This window comes from Ranitomeya variabilis, chromosome 4 (genome assembly GCF_051348905.1).
Source record: "Ranitomeya variabilis isolate aRanVar5 chromosome 4, aRanVar5.hap1, whole genome shotgun sequence".
In the NCBI taxonomy this organism is placed as follows: domain Eukaryota; kingdom Metazoa; phylum Chordata; class Amphibia; order Anura; family Dendrobatidae; genus Ranitomeya; species Ranitomeya variabilis.
Window position 1 is genome coordinate 677,881,922 of NC_135235.1, and position 23,273 is coordinate 677,905,194.

The 23,273-nt window shown below is 44.3% G+C and overlaps 3 protein-coding genes across 2 annotated transcripts in view; 2 read left to right on the forward strand and 1 right to left on the reverse strand.

Annotated features, from left to right (window-relative positions):
• The window catches only part of LOC143766335 (uncharacterized), a 569,027-nt gene that overhangs the window by 95,832 nt on the left and 449,922 nt on the right, over window positions 1-23,273 (reverse strand).
• Window positions 1-23,273, forward strand: part of LOC143766378 (uncharacterized) — a 400,099-nt gene that overhangs the window by 44,073 nt on the left and 332,753 nt on the right. The window lies entirely within an intron of this gene.
• Window positions 9,591-21,296, forward strand: LOC143766366 (uncharacterized). Its single transcript, XM_077254011.1, has 7 exons — window positions 9,591-9,677; window positions 12,808-12,957; window positions 13,084-13,263; window positions 13,338-13,461; window positions 13,545-13,642; window positions 13,831-13,921; window positions 18,635-21,296. Exons 2-7 carry the CDS (start codon window positions 12,880-12,882, stop codon window positions 19,741-19,743), a joined length of 1,680 nt encoding a protein of 559 aa, XP_077110126.1. The 5' UTR covers window positions 9,591-9,677; window positions 12,808-12,879; the 3' UTR covers window positions 19,744-21,296.

Sequence of the window (23,273 nt, forward strand, 5' to 3'; positions counted from 1 at the left end):
GGCGAGGGGACCCCTAGCAGCAGCTGCTCTCACAGCACATTTTCGCAGCACCAGTCTCTCAGCAGGTGTTGTACTGAGGATTCTGAACCTCCCTATTAATTTTTGTACTTAATATATCTGCATATTTACTGTGACTCACTGGTGTATGTGACGTTTAGCAACTAGCCCCTATAGCAGATATCGCTCCAAATTGAGAGCATTTCATTGCCTTTAACTCTTTAGGCTCCTGTTCTATCTATGAATTTATAGGCAGCATTTACTTGCACTTGCATTTGTGTATTCAGCACTATATGGCAATATTTGTCAACTAACCATTTTCCACCCCACCCCCCACCCCCCTCCTTTTTTTTCTCGTGCTAACTCTTTGGATATAAAGACTATATGTGAGCCTAATTTTTTTTTACAGGGGTGCTTTAAGATACATTCTACTTTACTGTGCACTTTATTAAGGCCCCGTCTCACATAGCGAGATCGCTAGCGAGATCGCTGCTGAGTCACAAGTTTTGTGACGCAACAGCGACCTCCATAGCGATCTCGCTATGTGTGACACGTACCAGCGATCAGGCCCCTGCTGCGAGATCGCTGGTCGTGTCGGAATGGCCTGGACCTTTTTTTGGTCGTTGAGGCCCCGCTGACATTGCTGAATCGGTGTGTGTGACACCGATCCAGCGATGTCTTCACTGGTAACCAGGGTAAACATCGGGTTACTAAGCGCAGGGCCGCGCTTAGTAACCCGATGTTTACCCTGGTTACCAAAAAAACAAACAGTACATACTCGCCTTTCGGTGTCCAGGTCCCTTGCCGTCCGCTTCCTGCTCTCACTGAGTGCCGGCCGTACAGTGAGAAGTGAGAGCACAGCAGTGACGTCACCGCTGCGCTCTCGCTGTACGGCGGCTCAGTCAGAGCAGGAAGCAGACGGCAAGGGACCTGGACACCGAAAGGCGAGTATGTACTGTTTGTTTTTTTGGTAACCAGGGTAAACATCGGGTTACTAAGCGCGGCCCTGCGCTTAGTAACCCGATGTTTACCCTGGTTACCCGGGTGCTGCAGGGGGACTTCGGCATCGTTGAAGACAGTTTCAACGATGCCGAAGTCGTTCCCCTGATCGTTGGTCGCTGGGGAGAGCGGTCTGTGTGACAGCTCCCCAGCGACCACACAGCGACTTACCAACGATCACGGCCAGGTCGTATCGCTGGTCGTGATCGTTGGTAAATCGCTTAGTGAGACGGGGCCTTTACTTGCTGCTGCTTCTGCTCCTTATTTGTTTAGAGGCTAAATTTTACTACTGTGTTTCTTCTCACTTTTTATCTACATGGCACCTACCATAGTAGATTATGTTGATAATGTATTGTTCAAGTGCTCCTTAACTGCCTTCTAAATAGGACTATGGGAATAAATACTTCCAAATCCTTGTTCCAGCCCAGCGTTCAGCTGTTCCTATCTTAGGTCTTGGAAGGGAAAAGAAAGTTCCCAGTCACCTACCCACAGGCCCCAAATGCTAAACGGGCACATTTCCAGGCTGCTTTCCATTTAGGCTGATAGAAACTGAAGATTTCTGTTGACTCATGGCCGCAGCCATCCCACAGTACTCGGTCTCCAGCCGCCACTTTTGGTGTGGTGTTCCCTCCTTGTACCAGCATGTGTCCAAAAACATCACTCGTTCCCTTACCATCGCACTTACTGGCACTGTCCACTTAACTGACATGTAAACAAGCACTTGTGGGTAGGGACGCTACATGTCCCTGATGGCACACTCGGCGTACATTGTGGAGGCTTGGGTTGAGTCATACCCTGGCACGGCGTATGTGCTCCTGACGCTGAGGATTGCTGGCCCTACTTCAATGACTGTTTCCTACACCTTTTACAGCAGTTCCTGCACCCCCTCCTTCTCCTCCTCAATCTCTGATATGGTGTCTCAGAGAACATTGTCCACATCAACTGGAAGCTCTGCAGCACCTCCTCAGCGAAGAGGCAATGGGCTCTGCTGAAGCTAATTTGTGTAGGAGATAAAACCACACACCACGGCAGAGTTACTCATAGGAATAACTTACCAGAGAAATCTTGTTTTTGCCACTGAACCTCCAACTATGGTTGTGTGTGATAATGGGTGTAACCTGGTGGGGGCTGTGAAGCTTGGCAAGCTCACATAAGTACCATGCTTGGCACATGTGCTCAACTTGGTAGTTGAACGGTTTAGAAAACATACCTAGATTTGCCAGAGCTTCTGGTTAAGGTACACCAAAGCCCAATTCCACAAATCAGTTACAGCTGCCACTGATCTGGCAGTGCTGCAGCAGCGCATGCACATGCCAGCTCACCGACTGGTGTGCAATGTCACCACGAGCTGGAACTCCACACTACACATCCTGGCCAGTCTTTGAGCAAGAGCAGCCAGTGGATGACAACCTACTCTATCATGCCTGTTGGCATTCTGGTCTGCCTCCACACATAACAACTGAAGAGTGGGCTTGGATGTCTGACATTTGTTAGGTTCTCCAAAACTTTGAGGACTCCACAAAGATTGAGAGCAGTGTTACCACTATTGTCAGTGCAACTATTAAACATGAAGAAAAAAAAAAAGGAGGAAGTCAATCTCCAGTGTGAAACTTGGATAAAAGTTCAACTTATTTAGACAAATCCATTAAAGTCCTTGTTTCATAATGGTACAGCGAATGATGGGGTACATGATACGACCAACGCGTTTTGACTTTTTAAGGTCTTAATCATGGTTTTTCTGTTGTGTACAACGCCTCTGATGCAGGTGCCTCCTTGCGTGAATTTCATTCTGAGTCAATCAAGACTTTTGTTCCTGAGCAAATTTGCACACAAGGACTTCTGCTTCAAACTGGTGAGCTGAATTTTTTCCCCTTCCCTTTTTTCCTTTGCATACATATTAAACATGAAGCATTGCATGCAGACCAAGTGGGGTTGGAGGAAGACATAACACAGAGAGTGTAGCCAGCCCAGCCTTATCTCCTCAGTGCAGATTGGGTAACAATGAGGAGGTGGACGCTGAGGAGGAAAAGGAGCTGGTGGCTTCTATGTGGATGGGAATGAGGAGGAAGAGAGGGAGGAGGAGATGGAGAATCATCATCATGGTGGAGACAGGAAAGTGTTAGCTGTATGGAGATTGCCACATATGGCTGACTTTATGTACTGCTGCCTTTCCCATGACCCTCGCATTACATTCATCTTGGCCAAAAAAAGAGTACTTCTTGTTCACCATGCTAGACCCATGTTACAAGGATAACTTTGGATCTCTTCTTCCTCAGGTGGGTGGTTTGCAGAATGTCTGGCTGGTAGATCTGTGTTACTTCAGCTCCAATGATGTGATCTCCGAGTCTTTTTATACCCAAGACATGTAAGGGTACCGTCACACAGTACCATTTTAATCGCTACGACGGCACGATCCGTGACGTCGCAGCGATCGTATGATTATCGCTCCAGCGTCGTAGACTGCGGTCACACGTTGCAATCACGGCGCTGGAGCGATGCCGAAGTCCCCGGTAACCAGGGTAAACATCGGGTAACTAAGCGCAGGGCCGCGCTTAGTAACCCGATGTTTACCCTGGTTACCAGCGTAAACGTAAAAAAAACAAACAGTACATACTTACATTCCGGTGTCTGTCCCCGGCGTTCTGCTTCTCTCCACTGTGTAAGCGCCATAGCCGGAAAGCAGAGCGGTGACGTCACCGCGTCACCGCTGTGCTCGCTTTCCGGCTGGCAGACGCTCACACAGTGGAGAGAAGCTGAGACGCCGGAGGACAGACACCGGAATGTAAGTATGTACTGTTTGTTTTTTTTACGTTTACGCTGGTAACCACGGTAAACAGCGGGTTACTAAGCGCGGCCCTGCGCTTAGTTACCCGATGTTTACCCTGGTTACAAGCGAACACATCGCTGGATCGCTGTCACACACAACGATCCAGCGATGTCAGCGGGTGATCAAGCGACGAAAGAAAGTTCCATACGATCTGCTACGACGTACGATTCTCAGCAGGATCCCTGATCGCTGCTGCGTGTCAGACACTGCGATATCGTAACGATATCGCTAGAACGTCACGAATCGTACCGTCGTAGCGATCAAAATGGTACTGTGTGACGGTACCCTAAGCTATTTTTAGAATTACCCAGTGTCCTTCAGTCCAACATCAAGATAAGGTAAACAATGGTGATGGGATAAAGTAGCACTATTAGCATATCCGCACACATCAATAAACAAAGCTTAACACACACTATGTACAGTCACTATTACAGACTTAGGGTACCGTCACACAGTACCATTTTAATCGCTACGACGGCACGATCCGTGACGTCGCAGCGATCGTATGATTATCGCTCCAGCGTCGTAGACTGCGGTCACACGTTGCAATCACGGCGCTGGAGCGATGCCGAAGTCCCCGGTAACCAGGGTAAACATCGGGTAACTAAGTGCAAGGCCGCGCTTAGTAACCCGATGTTTACCCTGGTTACCAGCGTAAACGTAAAAAAACCAAACAGTACATACTTACATTCCGGTGTCTGTCCCCGGCGTTCTGCTTCTCTCCACTGTGTAAGCGCCATAGCCGGAAAGCACAGCCGCTGTGCTCGCTTTCCGGCTGGCAGACGCTCACACAGTGCAGAGAAGCTGAGACGCTGGAGGACAGACACCGGAATGTAAGTATGTACTGTTTGTTTTTTTTACGTTTACGCTGGTAACCACGGTAAACATCGGGTTACTAAGCGCGGCCCTGAGCTTAGTTACCCGATGTTTACCCTGGTTACAAGCGAACACATCGCTGGATCGCTGTCACACACAACGATCCAGCGATGTCAGCGGGTGATCAAGCGACGAAAGAAAGTTCCATACGATCTGCTACGACATACGATTCTCAGCAGGATCCCTGATCGCTGCTGCGTGTCAGACACTGCGATATCGTAACGATATCGCTAGAACGTCACGAATCGTACCGTCGTAGCGATCAAAATGGTACTGTGTGACGGTACCCTTACACAGTATGTTAGATAGTATATCAGTTGGCGAGTCTGACTTCTTGACCGACCAGACATAAACACTCTAATTCACAAGCCAATATACAGATAAAAAGCCAGTTCTTTTGCAAAAACATGGTTATCTGGGAAATTAAGATACAATCTGGTTTATTCACAATCAGACTAGGATTTAGGGGGATTGTGTGAAAACCTGTTATTTAGTGCAGTTTCTAATATTATTTCAAAAACATGAGTGAACTTACTTAGTTGTTGCTGTCCCTCACGTGGCCGCTCTTCAAAATCCTAGAAAAGTAGCCCACATATCCTCCTCCATGCCGCCTCTTTTCTGGCCCGGTTGGAGCAGCGTGCATCCCTCTGGTCCCATATTTCTGGCCTTTCTTGGACCAGAGCAAGAAGCATCTCCACGTTTATGAAGGAGGATATGCTGCAGGACTCCGAGGAGGTGTTCTTCCGAGATGTCTGGAGCGGGTTTTGAGCTAATTAGCATGTCTAAGCTTCCTGATAATGGTTTTGCCCTTTTCCTGTCACCTGGAAAAGTCGTGCTATTTCTCACAAGTCACACGCATGGTCCGTGTGTAATCCGTATTTTTCTCGCCCACATAGACTTTCATTGGCGTATTTTTTGCGGAATACTCTGACAATCGCAGCATGCTGCGATTTTCTCAGCCCGTAAAATACGGCCGAGAAATATACAACTGATGGAAGCTGCCCCATAGAGAAACATTGGTCCTTGTGCAATGCGTTGATTTTGCGCCTCACCTTCGTCCGTATTCCTCTCTAATGTGACGCCGGCCTAATAAAAACACAGGTAAAAAAAAAACTGCAGAAACTTTATTAAGAGCAGAATCAAAGCTGTTCTGTACTATAAAAAGTGCATTAAAAATGCAGCTTCAGATCTGCACCAAAAATGCATCAAATAAGGGGGAGAAGATTGTTATTGTGTAATTTGGTGCAGATCCTGCAGAAAAAAACAAAACACACAGTATTTCTGCAACATGTGAACACGGCCTTACAGACACAAACTAACCAGATGTCGTATAGTGACGCTACATAAAGATGACAAAGTTCTGGAGGCTCCGACTGTGAATGAACAAAAAATAATCCATAGGGTCCAACTAGATATGAGCACGACACACAGAAGACATCACTCCGAGGATGCAGGAAGGTAAGAGATTCACGGCCTCCCATCCAGCCGCCAGGTACCACTGATCTAGACGCTGGACCATAGACTCGGAAATCCACCTGCTCATCTCTAGACCCAACTGTCCCGGATTTGGGTCAACGCTCTACAGTCTCAGGTGCCTGCTGAATTTCCCTCTCTACCAGCGCCCCTCTGATAACTCCTCCTGCCGGAGAAGAAAGAAGTGGTAAAGGGTGTGGATTGGGATGTGGCCAAATTGTGCCACTACAAACACCTCTTTACCTGTCACTCATCTTGTTCTTCAAAATTTGGGAGGTGTGCACAGTTACTTGGAGTAACGCTGTTGGATGTGGGCCCACTTGCACCACAGGCCAGGTTTACACTGGAGAGGTGAAACTAGGTGTCCTCCAGATAGTCACTAGAGCTACTGGTGGAGAGGATAGGCTGGACAGCTGGTAGACACCTGCTACTACTCCAGTAGCTGATGGAAGAGCCAGACAAAAGTGCAAGGTACACCAGGTGACACAAACTGAAAAGAAGCAGAGTGGACTGCCCAGAAACCAACATTTAGCAGAGAGAAGTGGGTGGAGCTGCCTAAGGCTTCTTTCACACTTCAGTCTTTTGGCGTCAGTTTGAATCCGCCGTTTTCGTCAAATAGCGGATCCGCCATTTTTCCCATAGACTTGCATTAGCAACGGATTGTGGCGGATGGTCGTCCGTTCCATCCGCCATGTGACGGATCCGTCGAGATTTGGCGGATGTCATCTAGACATTGACGGACATTATAAAGTTTTTTGTCTGCGCCGAAATGGCGGTTCGCGACGGATCCGTCACGTCCGCCATTCCATAGAATGGCCGCCTATGGACGACGGATCCGTCGCGACCGTCATTTGGCGGATCCGTCGCCCCAATCCGCTTTTTCAATTGCGCATGCTCCAAAAAGTAGATACTTTTCCCAGACAACCCCCGAAGTAACGGATCCGTCAAAAAAACGGATCCGTTAGAACCGTTTTCTCAACAATTGTGACGGATCCGTCACTATGTCGGAGCAGACTGACGCCAAACAACTGAAGTGTGAAAGAAGCCTAAGGCTGCTTCCACACATCAGTTTTTTTCCGTCAGGCGCAATTTGGCGAATTTTGAAAAAAAACGGATCTAGAAAAAGTTACCGCCGGATCCGTTTTTTTCTCATAGACTTGTATTAGCGACAGATTGCGACGGATGGCCTTGCGTTTCATCCGGCGGCCGGAGAAAACAGATTGTAACTTTTTTTGTGTGTCCGTCGAAAAAACGGACAGTGACGGATTCGGCGCCATCCAGCTTTTGCTAGAATGGAGGCCTGTGGCGCCAGATCCGTCATACGATGGAATATGGCGACGGATTCTGTTTTTTTTTTTTTTTCACTGAGCATGCACCGGTTTTTGCATTTTCCATTCTGGGGGTCTCTCTCTTTCTCTCTCTCGAATTCAAAATAGCCGGCAGATCCACATACTCCGATCCGGCAAAAAACGGATCCGTTGCATCAGTTTTACACAATTTGCAACGGATCCGTTTTTTCCAGATTTCACCGGATTGTACCTGACCGCAAAAACCTGATGTGTGAAAGCAGCCTAATATAGGACCTGCCAACACGGGATAGGCTGGGGAACCTAATCTCTGAAGGACACACGAGGGTTAAATTCCTGTAGGGACTGGCCAATCCCCCATAAGGCTACTTTCACACTAGAGACGGGGTCTGCCCGTCGCAGTGCGTCGGGCCGACGTATCGACGCATACTGTGAGATAGAAGCACAACGGGGGCAGCGGATGCAGTTTTTCAACGCATCCGCTGCCCCATTGTAATGTCCGGGGAGGAGGGGGCGGAGTTCCGGCCGCGCATGCGCGGTCGGAAATGGCGGACACGACGCACAAAGAAAAAGTTACATGTAACTTTTTTTGTGCCGATGGTCTGCCAAAACACGACACATCCGTGCGACGTGTGGCCATGTGTCGCTAATACAAGCCTATGGAGAAAAAACGCATCCTGTGGGCAACTTTGCAGGATGCGTTTTTTCTCCCAAACGATGCATTGCGACGTGCGTCGTACGACGCTAGTGTGAAAGTAGCCTAAGGCCAAATGGAGGCACCATGCTGAGAAGCCACGTGGTGACCATAGTGAGTAGGGAGGTGCTGAGAGGCATGTGAGGTAACACCGTTACACCTGGTTAGGAGCCCACTCAGATGTTTCTCCCCCTGAGCTAAACCCCTCACTGCGCCTCAGAACAAATGTAATATTATCTTCACAACCAAGTGGTAATGAAATCAGTGACACCTGTGGGATAAAAATACCCATTACACCCTGAGATGACTTCCCTGGTGGGTACAGTGTCTAAAATGGGTTCACTTTAGGGGGTTATAGGTCTTCACACACCTCAGGGACTTTGTAATTGGCCTATTTCTGACCCCAGATTTGGGAGAAATTTCTGTATAAATTGTGGCTCCTAATAATATTTAGATCTAAAAAAAAAAGTATAGTGCAAAAACTTATTTTTTTCTTGTTTCCACAACCGGAAATATAAAGATCTATGATGCAATTTTGGGTTCAACATGCCGCCAACACCCAGATGGATTCCCTGAGGACTGTCCATCTGAAATGGGGTCACTTTGGGGATGGGGGGGGGGGGTGTCACTGTTCTGGCAGGTGCACATTACTCCAGACAAATTTGCAATCCAAAAATCAAACAGTGATTCTTTCCTCCTGAGCTGCGGAAGCGAGATCTCCTGGCAAATTCTGCGGGTCGCCTTATTCTTGAGAAATTACTTTATAAATTGTGCAGCGTTCTGTAAGATATTCCTGCCCACAGCGCCCCCATCCAGTGAGTGTTTGAGAAGGGTCATTACACCGAAACGTCACAATGTTCAGATCCAAGGAGCACGATCACATTTATCATTGCTGCGCACTGTGTACTGTATCAATGGAGGGAGCAGCGGAGATTCTCTTATTACTGGGATCCCACTCCACTCGCTCCTCACACTCAGCAAGTGTCTGCACTGAGGACTATATACCCGAAGCATCACACACGGCTACGTACACCCTGTACACACATGGCTCCGCTCCGTACACACACGGCTCTGCTCCGTACACCTCGTACACACACGGCCCCGCTCCGTACATCTCGTGCACACATGGCTCCGCTCCGTACACCTCGTGCACACATGGCTCCGCTCCGTACACCTCGTACACACACGGCTCCGCTCCGTACACCTCGTACACACACACACGCGCGCGTCTCTGCTCCGTACACCTCGTACACACACGGCTCCGCTCCGTACACACACGGCTCCGCTCCGTACACCTCGTACACACACGGCCCTGCTACATCCACACTGTAAACCCCTCCTGACCCCACACATAAACTTCCCCTCATCCAGCACCATGACAACCAGCACAGCAGAGTCCTGCATGCACTGAGGCCCCTGATCATGTGACCCCTGACTCCTCCCCTCCTGTGACCTCATCACAGGTCCCGTGAGCACAGAAACAGAATAGCGTGTGGCTGTGCAGGTAGGTGCTGGAGGTTCTCCTGTACACACAATGCTCTGCACATGCGGCTCTGTGCCGTCCTCCTTGTGCGCTCGCGGCTCCGCCTGTAACAAGGGCAACCGGGCTGTAGTCCTGACCGAGCTCACCCACTAAACACAGTCTGAAGACACCCTGGCCACTTGCACATGCAATACAGGGCTGACACAGCCTTTTCCCCCAAGGGTTACCTTCTCTTCTCTGGTCACCATAATCCAGGCATTGAGAGTCCGGGAATGCAGCTGTACTCCAAAAGTGAAAATAACTTTTATTGACCACTGATGAAAGGTGGACAAAAAGACAACTTCAACACTGGATTCCTGCTCTCTCCCTGACCCACAACGACCGCAGCAGCCGACGTCCGCAGTAGTCCAATCGCTGGAATCTGGACGCCTGAGACCCCTTCAGCCAAGGCCCTTTCCCAAGTCTTAGAAGCCTGTGTTGTAATCCTTCAGTCCATATGAATCTTTTATCCGGGGCAACAGCTCTCTCCCATCTGGGAGTCTGGCAGTGCCCCTTCAGTAGCACACATCTGCCCTGGCCAACGTACCCGGGCTCACTGACTGGGGACAGCAGCTTCCTTTTTCCTCTCTGCTGCTGGCCCAGCCCACAAGTTTAACTGTTTCTGTCCCTGCCTCTATTACGTGCATAACAGACGTAACACATTACAGAGGAACATCACAATACAATGTATAGCTCATACTACAGTATTACACAATCAGTGCAATTAATGCAAAAACACATACATTACATCACGGTACATAAAGTGGAGAGGGGGTCACATGGAAGGAGGAGAGGGCGCAACTAAGGGGACCTGCCACCTCTTTACATGTCCACCTCTTACACACGCGGCTCCACTCCATCCACCTTGTACACACGCGGCTCTGCTCCATCCACCTCATACACACACGGCTCGGTTCCGTCCACCTCGTACACACTCGGCTTTATTTAATGTGACATATTTAGGGCTAGGTGGACAGGTGGAAGTTCGAGTTCTGGTCCATGACTCAAACTTTTTAGAAAGTTCGGTCCGGGTACCAGAACAGCACTCAAACTTCCACCTGAATCCAAACCCCATTGGGAATAGTGGATATTTGAACTGCTAAAAAAGGAAAAAAAAAGTTTGCCCTCTCCTCCACCACTGACTTCTCTTGAACACTGGAGAAGCAGAAAGTCCGTGTTCTGTGTTCAGGCCCGAACCGTGACAGTCCGCTACAAATGCCGAATGTTTCAGTTCGGATTCACCCATCTCTAGACATATTCTTTCAAATCATAGCTTTATTCTTTCAGAATATCTCTGTCTATAGCACCAAAGGCTGGTGGAGCTGGTGCTGGTAAACCTAATTCTATCAGAATTGTACTATTGATACATTTTCATTTTCTTCTAGCATCAAGGGGACTTTGTTGAATATGTGGTCAGTGAACGTTAAGTCTAACTCCAGATTAGATATGAGTGATATCACAGTGATATCACAGGTTGCCACCATCAGGTGGCAACCTGATGAAGACGGCGACTGGCCGTTGAAACGTGTTGTGGAATAAAGATATTGTCATTTGCGACCTTGTCCTGAGCGCTCCTTAGACCGTGTTATCTGCTCTACATATCCTCTTCCCTCTCTTGAGGTTACACGGCTGGAGCTGCTGCAGGCTAGCTGCTTTCGACTAATAGATTTTGCTCCTCAAGACTTCATCTGCTGCGCTCCACAGTGCCAGCATTCTTATCTTATCTCACTGCAGCTTAAACCTACGGCCTAGCAGAGGTAGTACCCCAGGGTATCTACGGTCCATTTTATGGCTAAGCACTCTTTCTCAACGATGACATAGTTCCTCTCTCATGAAGAGAGCTTCCAGCCCAGATACAGGATGGGATGCTACTCCCCATTCATTTCCTGAAATAGCACAGCTCCCAAGCCAACTTCTGACGCATCTGTCTGGCCAACAAACTCCTTGCTGAAGTCTGGTGTGACTCAGACTCAGCAGTCCATTAAATCAATGTTGATCTTGTGCCTTGAAGGAGGTCATCCGTCAATGGCGCAGCAATCATAGCGAGCATTGGGATAAACCTCAGATAGTAACCCACAATTCCAAGAAATGCCCTTACTTGCTTCTTTGAAAGTGGTTGTAGACATTTATAGATTGCCTCAATCTTGTGTTCCTGGGGCTTGATTTCGCCCCTCCCGACAACATTGCCTAGGTATTTGGCCTCATCCTTCCCTATGGCACATTTTTTGGGGATTTATGTTGAACCTCGCATTTCTCAACGCATCCAGGACTGCCTGTACCTTTGGTAGATGACTACCCCAGTCAGGGCTTAAGACCACAATGTCATCTAGGTAGGCAGCTGCATATTTATGTGGAGCCAGGATCCGATCCATAGCCCTCTGAAAGGTTGCGGGAGCCCCCTGCAGTCCGAAAGGCATTCTGGTGTATTGGAAACACCCATCAGGTGATAAGATGTCTTCTCCTTATCAATCCCGGAGAGTAGCCCGTCATTAGGTCGAGGGTTGTAATGTACCTTGCGGTTCCCAGTCTCTCAATGAGTTCATCCAGATCAGATATGCATCACATTTGGATCCCTCATTCAGCTTGCGTTAATCATTGCAAAACCTCCACTCACCGTCGGGCTTCGGCACGAGGACGATCACCCCGAGGTCTAACATCCTCTTCATCTCATTTACAATTACCTCCCCACGTGCTTCGGGAATTCTATAGGGCATGAGGTTCAGCCTTACATGTGGCTCTTTCCATCATGTAACTGCCCACATGATTAGGACATCACACAGGTCCTGTCATCTCTGCAGGTGGAGATAAAGTGGACATTCTCCCACCCGCTCTATGAATGTCCACATAAATGTAGCCAATTATGCAACTTTAACTTAACCCTCACAACACGTAGTGTGCTCGAAGAAAATACTCTGGATTCATATCACTGACGCCATTAAGAGCAGTGACACATATCTCCCCACTATTGCATTACCAGTGACTTTGTCACATCATAAAGAAGAAAACGAAATCTGTAAAATAAATCTTATCATATTTTTTCCTTATTATCTTCAGTAATTGTATTATTACACAGGATTTTTATGATGTTACATTGGCTCATCTTCTCATTCAGGTCTCTACAATATCGGATCCTCTCAGTGAAGATCTTCTATATAAGAGAATTTTCCTAATTTTCCAATTAAAGATGGATATGGACAGAGACAAGATGGCGGAGAGGATATTACACCTCACCCTAGAGATCCTCTTCCGGATTACTGGAGAGGTGAGAGATTCTGTTGACGTCACATTACATTCTTATCTATGGGAATAACAGATGGACAGAACTGGAGAGGTGAGGACTCTGGAAATGTCTGTAGTGAGATTTATTAATGTGTCTCTCCATAACCAGGATTACACAGTAGTGAAGAAGACTTATAGTGAGTGCTGTCAGTACCCTGTGTCTGAGGGATGGGGAAGACCCCTGAGCCCAATCACAGGGCCTCCACCTTACCCCCTGATACATGAGGACATCAATGACCAGAAGATCCTAGAACTCGCCTACAAGATGATTGAGCTGCTGACTGGAGAGGTGACACTGCTGGGGCATTATACATTAACGATATAAAGGGTTTGGGGAGATGACAATATCATTGTATGTGTCAGGTTCCTATAAGGTGTCAGGATGTCGCTGTCTATTTGTCCATGGAGGAGTGGGAGTATTTAGAAGGACACAAAGATCTGTACAAGGATGTCATAATGGAGGTTCCCCAGCCCCTCACATCACCAGGTAATAGACAGGACTAAATGCACACGACCTATAATTATCTGTATATAAAGAATGAATTCGGTCCCTCTTTGTGTTTCCTCCAGATCTATCCAGTATGACGATAACACCAGAGAGATGTCCCCGTCCTCTTCTTCCACAGGACTGTAAACTAGAAGATCCCAATGTTCCTCAGAATCATCAGGTAGATGGAGAGAAGGTGTAATCAGATCTCCCCCATGATGTGTAGACAGCTGTGAAGATCTTGCGTTTTATCCACCAGTATTATATGTTTTATACTTGTGTAATGAGAACGCTGGAGATGGCAGGATTAGACCTGATCATAGATTTGACTCCTCCATTTGTCTGTGACTTTTACAATATTTGTTTCAGGGTGAAGATCTGACCCATATTAATACTACAGGGACATATGTGAGGGATGATGAGCGGTGTAAAGAGGAAATTCCTACATATGACTACCCAGGTGAGTAGTAACCACTAAATGCAGAGAAGTCACATATTGTGCTCAGTCACAGACTGTGGCTGCTTTATCGGTGGTGTAGTCCGGCCGTATTACAATCGTGTGATCACCATTTTGCCTCTAAACCACAACATTCTCCTGCACCCAAAACTGTTCAAATTACTTTAAGCATTGAAAGCCTTTTTCTATATGACTTACAACCTAGCCCCTGACAGCATATGTAGAATGTGCTGACAAGTTAGAAAATCACTTAAAGAAAAATATTATGGTGGATTGCTAAGAGAAAAGGAGGATATTGATGCTTTTGGCTTCCTAGAACACATATATATCTTATTGGATGTGTAGCCCTATGCTTGGCTCCTCTGCAGGGTGTCCCGTTCTGTCACCTTGTGAGCAAACTTGCGTATTCACCACCCCGCCCCAAGGCTCACTCCTTGGCATGCCCCAGTTTCTTCCTTCTTCTTTTTTTGTGCATGCCACATTGTGTCTCGGCAGCATGCATAAGGCACGGGTGCACATGGTAAATGCTCCCAGCAGGTTCTGGTAAGCATGCAGTAAAATGTGCTTGCACCTGAAAGATGTCTCCCGTCTATAGCTGGGAGATATCTTTTATTAAAGGCACCCACCCCTACTGAGAGTTGCCTGAGCAACTCTTATAGTTCTGTTATGTGCTTGGTAATTGCATGTTGCCAGGACCCTTTCCCTAGTCTGATAGTGTCCTGTATACCCGTGAATCTGTCATAGTTGCCCGTGTATTCCTGTGACAACTTCTGCTGTGTCCGTATATTGTGTTCGCATCGGTGGTACCTGTCTGCCACACTGGCGGCTGAATACCAAGGCCAGAAGATGTGAACTTATCCTTGTGGCCGCCCTGTCTGCACATTGTAAACCTGTCCCTGTGGCTGTCCTCTGTGAACTTGTCCTGAGGAACCATCTTGTCTAAACTTGCCCCAATAGGATGTGCTAACTGATCTTATCCCAAGTGACTGTCCGGCTCTGTACAAGAAGCAGAATTAGCATCTCTGCCCTTTGGGGAAAGCAGCTACGGCCGGATTTTGCCCTGGAGGTACCTGGCAGCTACCTGCCGCAGGAGTCTGACCTCATCACTAGAGGCTCCAGCGAATACCAAGGTAGCTGCTTAGTCACGCCCCTCCAGGGTAAGTCTAGTCCACGAACCACATGCGCCACCTGTGCTATCATCTTTCTTCTGTGCTGTTGAATGTGCTCATATGGTCCCTGCAAGACCAGGTCCAGTCTTTCAAACTTCACTTTATGTTCGACAACATTAAATGTGTAGTGAGGCCAAGTGTGAATTTCTATACAATAACAAAAGAGTTTCCCTTTAACCTGACTTTGCAATTTCTTTTAAATCCAACTAACTTCAAACAGGATTGTGATAAACACCAGTGCGCCACGATATACAGTTTCTCTAAGCTGTGTGTGGCTGATGGCTGTAATATACATTTATACACACCTGCAGGAGATGCGTTGGCATGGATCGAGTTCTGGCTTCATGGATTCACTTCACGTCATAAATTATATTATGCTTTCGATCCTAAGGAATTCAAATTACTGCGCAATCTCTCCTGAAATGGGGAGAACTAATACTTTCTCCACTCTTCTGGTCGGGACTCATAGGAGCTCCAATGGGCCACCATATATGAATGCATCTCCGATTTAGTGTTGGAGCTCTCCCTTCATACATACCTTGTTGTTGAGGATATATGACTTTGTTTTTTACAGGTTCATTCTGTATGATAGTTTGATTGTGGTAGGATTGGCCTGCCTCACTTGAAAGTCTGTAACTCCCTGGTAGACTTTAAAAAAAGGTCTCCATTGCCTCTTCCAAATGCTCAAGATCTAACTTTAAGACACCTCAGCTTTGCATTATTATAAAACATTCTCTTTGAATGTCTGATATTTCTTTTTGAAATTCATATTATAGAAAATATTGGCCCTTACGATAATTTAGATTTCCAAGAGCCTCCGAGCCCCATACTCTAATTACCCCAGAGAAGTTTCACCACTAGTTACTCATTCTTTACTGATGAAGACTTTTGAGTTTGATCATTTCAGTAAATGTTATTGTGTATACTCATTTTTTGACTACAGTTGTTGATTCCCAAAATACTCTGATTTAATCACTCCCCGCAGCCTTTTTTGTGTTCCTAATCAGGGCCCATTTTTCAAATCTGACGTGTCTTACTTTACAGTGGGTACGAAAAGTATTCAGACCCCTTTAAATTTTTCACTCTTTGGTTCTTTGCAGCCATTTGGTAAATTCAAATAAGTTAATTTTTGTTCTCATTAATGTACACTCTGCACTCCATCATGACTAAAAAAACAGAAATGTAGAAGTTTTTGCAAATTTATTAAAAAAGAAAAACTGAAATATCACATGGTCATAAGTATTCAGACCCTTTTCTCAGACACTCATATTTAAGTCACATGCTGCCCATTTCCTTGTGATCCTCCTTGAGATGATTCTACTCCTTCATTGGAGTCCAGCTGTGTTAAATTAAACTGATAGGACTTGATTTGTAAAGGCACACACCTATCTATATAAGACCTCACAGCTCACAGTGCATGTCAGACCAAATGAGAATCATGAGGTCAAAGGAACTGGCCAAGGAGCTCAGAGACAGAATTGTGGCAAGGCACAGATCTGGCCAGGGTTACAAAATAATTTCTGCAGTACTCAAAGTTCCTAGTGGCCTCCCTAATCCTTAAATGGAAGAAGTTTGGGGCCACCAGAAGTCTTCCTATAACTGGCCGTTCAGCCAAACTGAGTAGTTGTGAGAGAAGAGACCAAGATGCAGCATTACTAATAGAAGGAGACCAGAATGGGGCATTACTACAAGTTGAGGAACATGATGGGGCATTACTATCAGAAGGGGACCAGGATTAGGCACTACCAAAAGGGATCAGAATGGGAAATATTACTACAAGAAGGGGACCAGGATGGGATATTACTAAAAGATGTTTACCAGAATTACTGTATGGTGCTAATTGTAAGGCAATGTTACTGTATGAGGCCAATTGGGGGAAACAAAATTGTAAAAATGTAAAAAAGAAAAAAATATTTTGCCACTAAAATAAACAAAAAAAAGTGCACATTTGATATCGCCACTTCCATAACGACCCAAGATATAAAACTGTACCATAAGCCATACGATAAATGTCATTTAAAGTAATAAAATATGCACACCAAAAATGTTAAAAAATTGATTAAGTGGTGTATAGAAAAAGAATGGTATCACTAAAAATGTCACTTTGTCCTACAATAAATGCGGACCACTAAATGTAAATTTTTTCTATGTACGGCCCATATACCCAGCCGACTTTGAGACCCTGCTTTAGACTTTCTACTTGGATCTGGCCTTACACAAAGACCCCTAGGCTTGGACCACGATGTTACCTGCTGTTCTGTGGTGTGAGATGGCAAGAAGAATAGTCAGGTAGCTGGGTCAGAACCTGGAGGCAGGAAAAATACAAAATCAGAAGCCATGAGTAGTCAGTAAATGGGCCGGGGTCACAACAGGAATCAAATACATAAGCTTGGAGCTGAGGACAGAAGTCTGAATCAGTGGAGAACAATGCTGTATGTGGCAGTTTTCAGCAATATGCTTCGAGCTTTAGTAGGGTATGGTGCTCTCCAATTGGCTGAAGTAAGGAGCAGATTACTTGAGCTGGGCAGAAAACACACCCATACTGCCAGACTGGACGGTACTACTGGTCCCAGGTACCCTAATCTTAGTGACTGGAGAGAGCCTGCTCCCCCAGAGCTTCTGGTTGTAAACGTCTCCTCCATTACCAGCACAACATGGGGAATGAATGCGTCCATGCCTGATAACAGAAGCTGACATCACAGGAGCAGATCCCAGAGAAGATGGGATACACCATTTGCGGAAGTCCTAATATGACAAAATGGCAGAAAACTAGAGCAGTAGAAATCCCAGAAATTGACTCCCTTTTAGAAATTATAACCTCAGTAAATTAATCTATAGGAGTAGTGACTATTATGACTCCACAGCTACAGTCCGGAAATTAGTACGCAGTGGATGTTGAAGAATGAAAATGTCAAATATACCATTTTATTATTATTATTATTATTATCTAATTATATAGTACCATTAATTCCATTTTATTGCCCAACGCATAGTGCCCAGATTGTTTTCGAGGAGACACACACACCGTAAATTAAGTGGGTTCTTCTCACTATAGTGATGCCAAATACATGTGTGCTAAACGTAAACGTGGTTTGGGCTTACTGCAAGGCTCAGAAGTGAAGGGGAGATTTGACTTTGGGAGGGTGGATTTTTCTGAATTGGTTATGGAAGCCATTTAGCTTTTTAAGAACCTTTTGAGCTACTAATAATGCTGACACCTCTATTTTTCCACTGACAGATGATGGACCTGACCGGGGACTTTGTTTTTTTTTGTGAGATGACTAGAGGTTGTTGTTGGTATTATTTTCGCCTATTATTTGGTGGCTTTTTATTGCATACTTGTGAGGCAGAATAATGAACAAACAGTTGAACACCACGTTCTACTGGTTCATCCTATGCTGTTTTCTTTTAGTCTGTGAACTGGCATTGTGTTAGTGAATAAGTCAAAATTTTTACATCAATTGACAGTTTAAGTAGAAATATTGGAAAATATAAAATTCAATGATTTTTTTTATTCAACAATAATAATTGGTTTTATTCTTGGCAGATAACTGTACCAGACCAGAGGAACAGCTGACATCTTCAATTTTTAAATCAGATGATCTTGAGATCCCACAGGATACAATTGAAGTGAATGCCATTACTCCACATATACCATCATCCCTTCACAGCAAAGATCTCTCATTTGATCCTTTGAAGCAAGTCCTGTCTTCTGATTCATTACCAACCACTAATGAAAATTATAGTAATAAAATAAGCATTAAAAAACACTTTGCTTCTAAAGCAAAGAAGCGATTTTCAAGTTCAGAATATGGAAATAGTTTTCCCCTTGAAAAGTCTTTTCTTAAACATCAAAAAATTCACACAGCGAAGAATATTTTTTTTTGTTCGAAGTGTGGGAAAAGTTTTAACCAGAAATCAGATCTTGTTAGTCACAAGAAAACTCACATAGAGGTGAAGCCTTTTTCATGTTCAGAATGTGGGAAGTATTTTGTCCTGAAATCAGGTTTGGCTAAGCACCAGATAATTCACACAGGGGAGAAGCCTTTTCCCTGTTCAGAATGTGGGAAATGTTTTAACCAGAAATCAAATTTTGTTAAGCACCAGAGAACTCACACAGGGGAGAAGCCTTTTTCATGTTCAGAATGTGGGAAATGTTTTAACCAGAAATCAGATTTTGTTACGCACCAAAGAACTCACACAGGGGAGAAGCCTTTTTCATGTTCAGAATGTGGCAAATGTTTTAATCGGAAATCAAATTTTGTTACGCACCAGAGAACTCACACAGGAGAGAAACCTTTTTCCTGTTCAGTATGTGGGAAATGTTTTACAGATACATCAAATCTTATCGCACATCAGAGAACTCACACAGGGGAGAAACCTTTTTTATGTTCAGAATGTGGGAAATGTTTTAACCACAAATCAAATTTTGTTAAGCACCAGAGAACCCACACAGGGGAGAAGCCTTTTTCATGTTCAGAATGTGGGAAATGTTTTAACCGGAAATCAAATTTTGTTACGCACCAGAGAACGCACACAGGGGAGAAACCTTTTTCCTGTTCAGAATGTGGGAAATGTTTTACAGATACATCAAATCTTATTGCACATCAGAGAACCCACGCAGGGCAGAAGCCTTTTTCCTGTTCAGAATGTTGAAAATGTTTTGTGAAGAAATCATATCTTCTTAGTCACCAAGAATTCACACTGGGGAGAAGCCTTTTTCATGTTCTTAATGTGGGAAGATTTACATGGAAATCAACTTTAAATAAACATCAGAGAACTCACACAGGGGAGAAGTGTTTTCCTTGTTCAGAATGTGGGAAATGTTTTAACCGGAAATCAAATTTTGTTAAGCACCAGAGAACTCACACAGGGGAGAAACCTTTTTCCTGTTCAGAATGTGGGAAATGTTTTACAGATACATCAAATCTTATCGCACATCAGAGAACCCACGCAGGGCAGAAGCCTTTTTCCTGTTCAGAATGTTGAAAATGTTTTGTGAAGAAATCATCTCTTCTTAGTCACCAAGAATTCACATGTGAAAAAAAGAAAAAAAGCCGGCTCACCGTCTCTGTGAAGGGCACGGAACTTGATCCTGACGAGACTTGAACTGTAGAAAAAAGCACGATGTTCCAGCTCAATGAAGATGAAATAAAATGAACTCTTTAATGAAAAAATATTTAAAATACAAATTGCAAAATGCAAGAATGCTCCTTAGACAACACCATAACCCCCTGTGGGTAAAGCAACGCGTTTCGACCGTGCTGCGGTCTTTGTCAAAGCTTGACTACCTGAGATCCAATGCAAATATAAAGGAACTCCAAGCCAATCAAATTGATAGAACCCGATCACATGAGTGAAGGTCCTGTTCTCAAATCAAACAATAGTGCACAAAGAAATCACACAAATTAAAAAAAAATATGCATAATACATGAATAATATACAATGAATATGTTACATGATATCAAAATATTAAAATAAAAAAATTCCACTCAATAGTGGAACATGATTTCATTTCTCTTGTTGAGACCGTCCGGAAACCTAGTTCCGAGATTGACTATCCAATAAGCCTCTCTAGTGAGCAGTGCCCTTCCGATATCACCACCACGAGGGGGTTTTCTGATTTTTTATATACCCGAAATTTTCAAGGAACTAATACTGCGTGCATGGTGCTCAATAAAATGTTTAGAAAAGGAAGAAATGCTGCGGGGGTTGTTTTTGATGTTCAGAATATCATATGAATGTTCAGAAATGCGGGTTTTTAGTTTGCGAGTAGTGCATCCTACATATGATTTATGACATAAAACACAATCCATTTTGTAAACTACACATCGAGTATTACAATTAACAAATTGTTGAATATTAAATGTAAGAGTGTCATCATGATTATTAAATGTTTTAGTGATAATCATTTCTTTGCATGTAGTGCAATTTGAAGTGCCGCATTTATAATTACCTTTGCAGTCTAACCAAGTCCCCGATTTTTGTATTTGTGGAAATATACATGCTGGGTGAAAGAATATTGCCCAGCGTGGGCGCTCTTCTCGCCACAATGTTGCATCCACCTTGCAAGATTTTAGCTAAAATAGGATCCTCATATAAAAAGGGGATATTTTTGTTAATGATATTTTTGATGTCATAAAATTGCGGACTGTATTGGAGGCATACAAATGGCTTATTAGAAAGTTGATTATAGTGCTCAGAACCATTATTCCTCTTATGTAAGGAAATTAAATTGTATTGATTTTTATTGTGCGCAATATGATATGCTCTATTCAGCATCCAGTTAGGATATCCTCTTTTATGAAATTTCTTGCCAGAATTAATCAAATCATTTTTGAGATCATTATTATTATTACAGTTACGTTTGAGCCTTATAAATTCTCCCACGGGAATGGATTTTACTTTATGCCTGGGATGGCTACTATGGGCATGTAAAATGGAATTTCCCGATAATGGTTTGGAGTAAGTTTTGGTGGAAATGAAACAATTTGGAACCCCAGTTAGTTCTAAATCCAGAAATGAAATACTGGTTTTGGCATGAACATAAGTAAATTTAATGTTGAAATCATTACTGTTGATATAATTAACAAAAGGCTGTATGGCAGATACATCGCCCTTCCATATAATTAATGTATTGTCGATATATATCTGCCATACCAGAGAATAAATGAAGAAAATTGAATATTGGGTGTAAACAAAAAATCATATTCCCATTTGGCCATCACCAAATTTGTCAATGACGGTGAAAATTTGGCCCCCATTGCCACACCGGTGTATTGCAAATAATAATCACGATCAAAAGAAAAAAAGTTGTGGGTCAAAAGAAAAGAAGTAACCTGCAATATATAATTGATAAGATCCTGAGAATATGAACTGTACCAATCAAGATGAAATTGTAAAGCTGATAGAGCAATGTTGTGAGGTATACAAGTGTATAAGGAAGTTACATCGCAACTGAGCCAACTATAATCTGATGACCATTTTTTATGAGCCAGAATACTAAACACATCTTTAGTATCTTTTATATAACCGGGAATTCTGAGGACAAGTGGCTGCAACAATGAGTCGAGCCACTGACCCATGTGGTCATTAATAGAACCAATACTGGAAATAATGGGTCTCATGGATGGAAAACATTCCTTATGAATTTTGGGTAGCCCATGTAATATGGGCATAATGGGATATGATACCTCCAAAAATTCTGCTTGTTTAGCTGTGACAACACCTAAAACTACACCATCCTTAATCATCTTATCCATCTCTGCTTTAAATGCAATGGTGGGATCTAAACTGAGTTTTTTTATATGTAGATAAATCAGATAATAATTTCAATATTCCTTCCTTATAATCTACTGAATTCATGACAACAATTATTCCACCCTTGTCACTCATCTTGATAGTGACATCGGACATATTCTTAATGTCTTGAATGGCTTTTCTGTGTTTGTAAGATAGATTACCCGTTCGATGGGAACTCTGATTGTTGTATTTTAAATTTTTAAGATCTCGTTCCATTATCTCCTGAAATCTATTCATGCATTCCGGTCTGGTCTGAACAGGGTAAAAAGACGGATTTTTAATTTTCAAGCTATTTGATTGATGTACTAAATTCTCAGGTGTTGCATTAACTTCCCGCAATTCCTGCAGGGTCAAGAGAGAAACCTGCTCATGGAAATCCAATGTATGGAATTCATTGTCATGATTAATATTGAAACTGCATTCAGATGTAGCGTCATCAGTCCAAAAATGTTTTTTAATAGTCAAATTACGCACAAATTTGTTGATGTCCAGAATTGTAGAAAATAAATTAAAGTCACTATCTGATGATCGCTGTTATGTAGCAGAGCCGATTGGGCTATGCCTGCTTCTAGTCTCCCATGGAGGCTATTGAAGCATGGCAAAAGTAAAAAAAAAAAAGTAAATAAAAATGTGAAAAAAATATAAAAGTTTAAATCACCCCCTCTTATTCGGACTCCCATGACAGCACTACGAGAGAGGGGATCCGCCCTTAAGGAACAGGAAACCTACAGATACAAAAAGGGCGGCACCTCTCCCATGCATCAGTTGGTTTCCTGTTCCTGAAGGGACTGGATCCTACAGAAGATTCCCTATGAGGATTTCCAGGCCGGCCGGACCGATTCTGGTAGCGAGGGGGTCTCCTACCTCGGCCGGTGCGGAGTACC

Bases quoted from the DNA above. Each gene is read 5' to 3' on its own strand.
- LOC143766366 (XM_077254011.1), top strand. From the start codon at position 12,880: ATGGATATGGACAGAGACAAGATGGCGGAGAGGATATTACACCTCACC. The intron at 13,264-13,337 runs GTGACACTGCTG...TGTATGTGTCAG, and splicing joins TTGAGCTGCTGACTGGAGAG to GTTCCTATAAGGTGTCAGGA. The intron at 13,462-13,544 runs GTAATAGACAGG...TGTTTCCTCCAG, and splicing joins CCAGCCCCTCACATCACCAG to ATCTATCCAGTATGACGATA.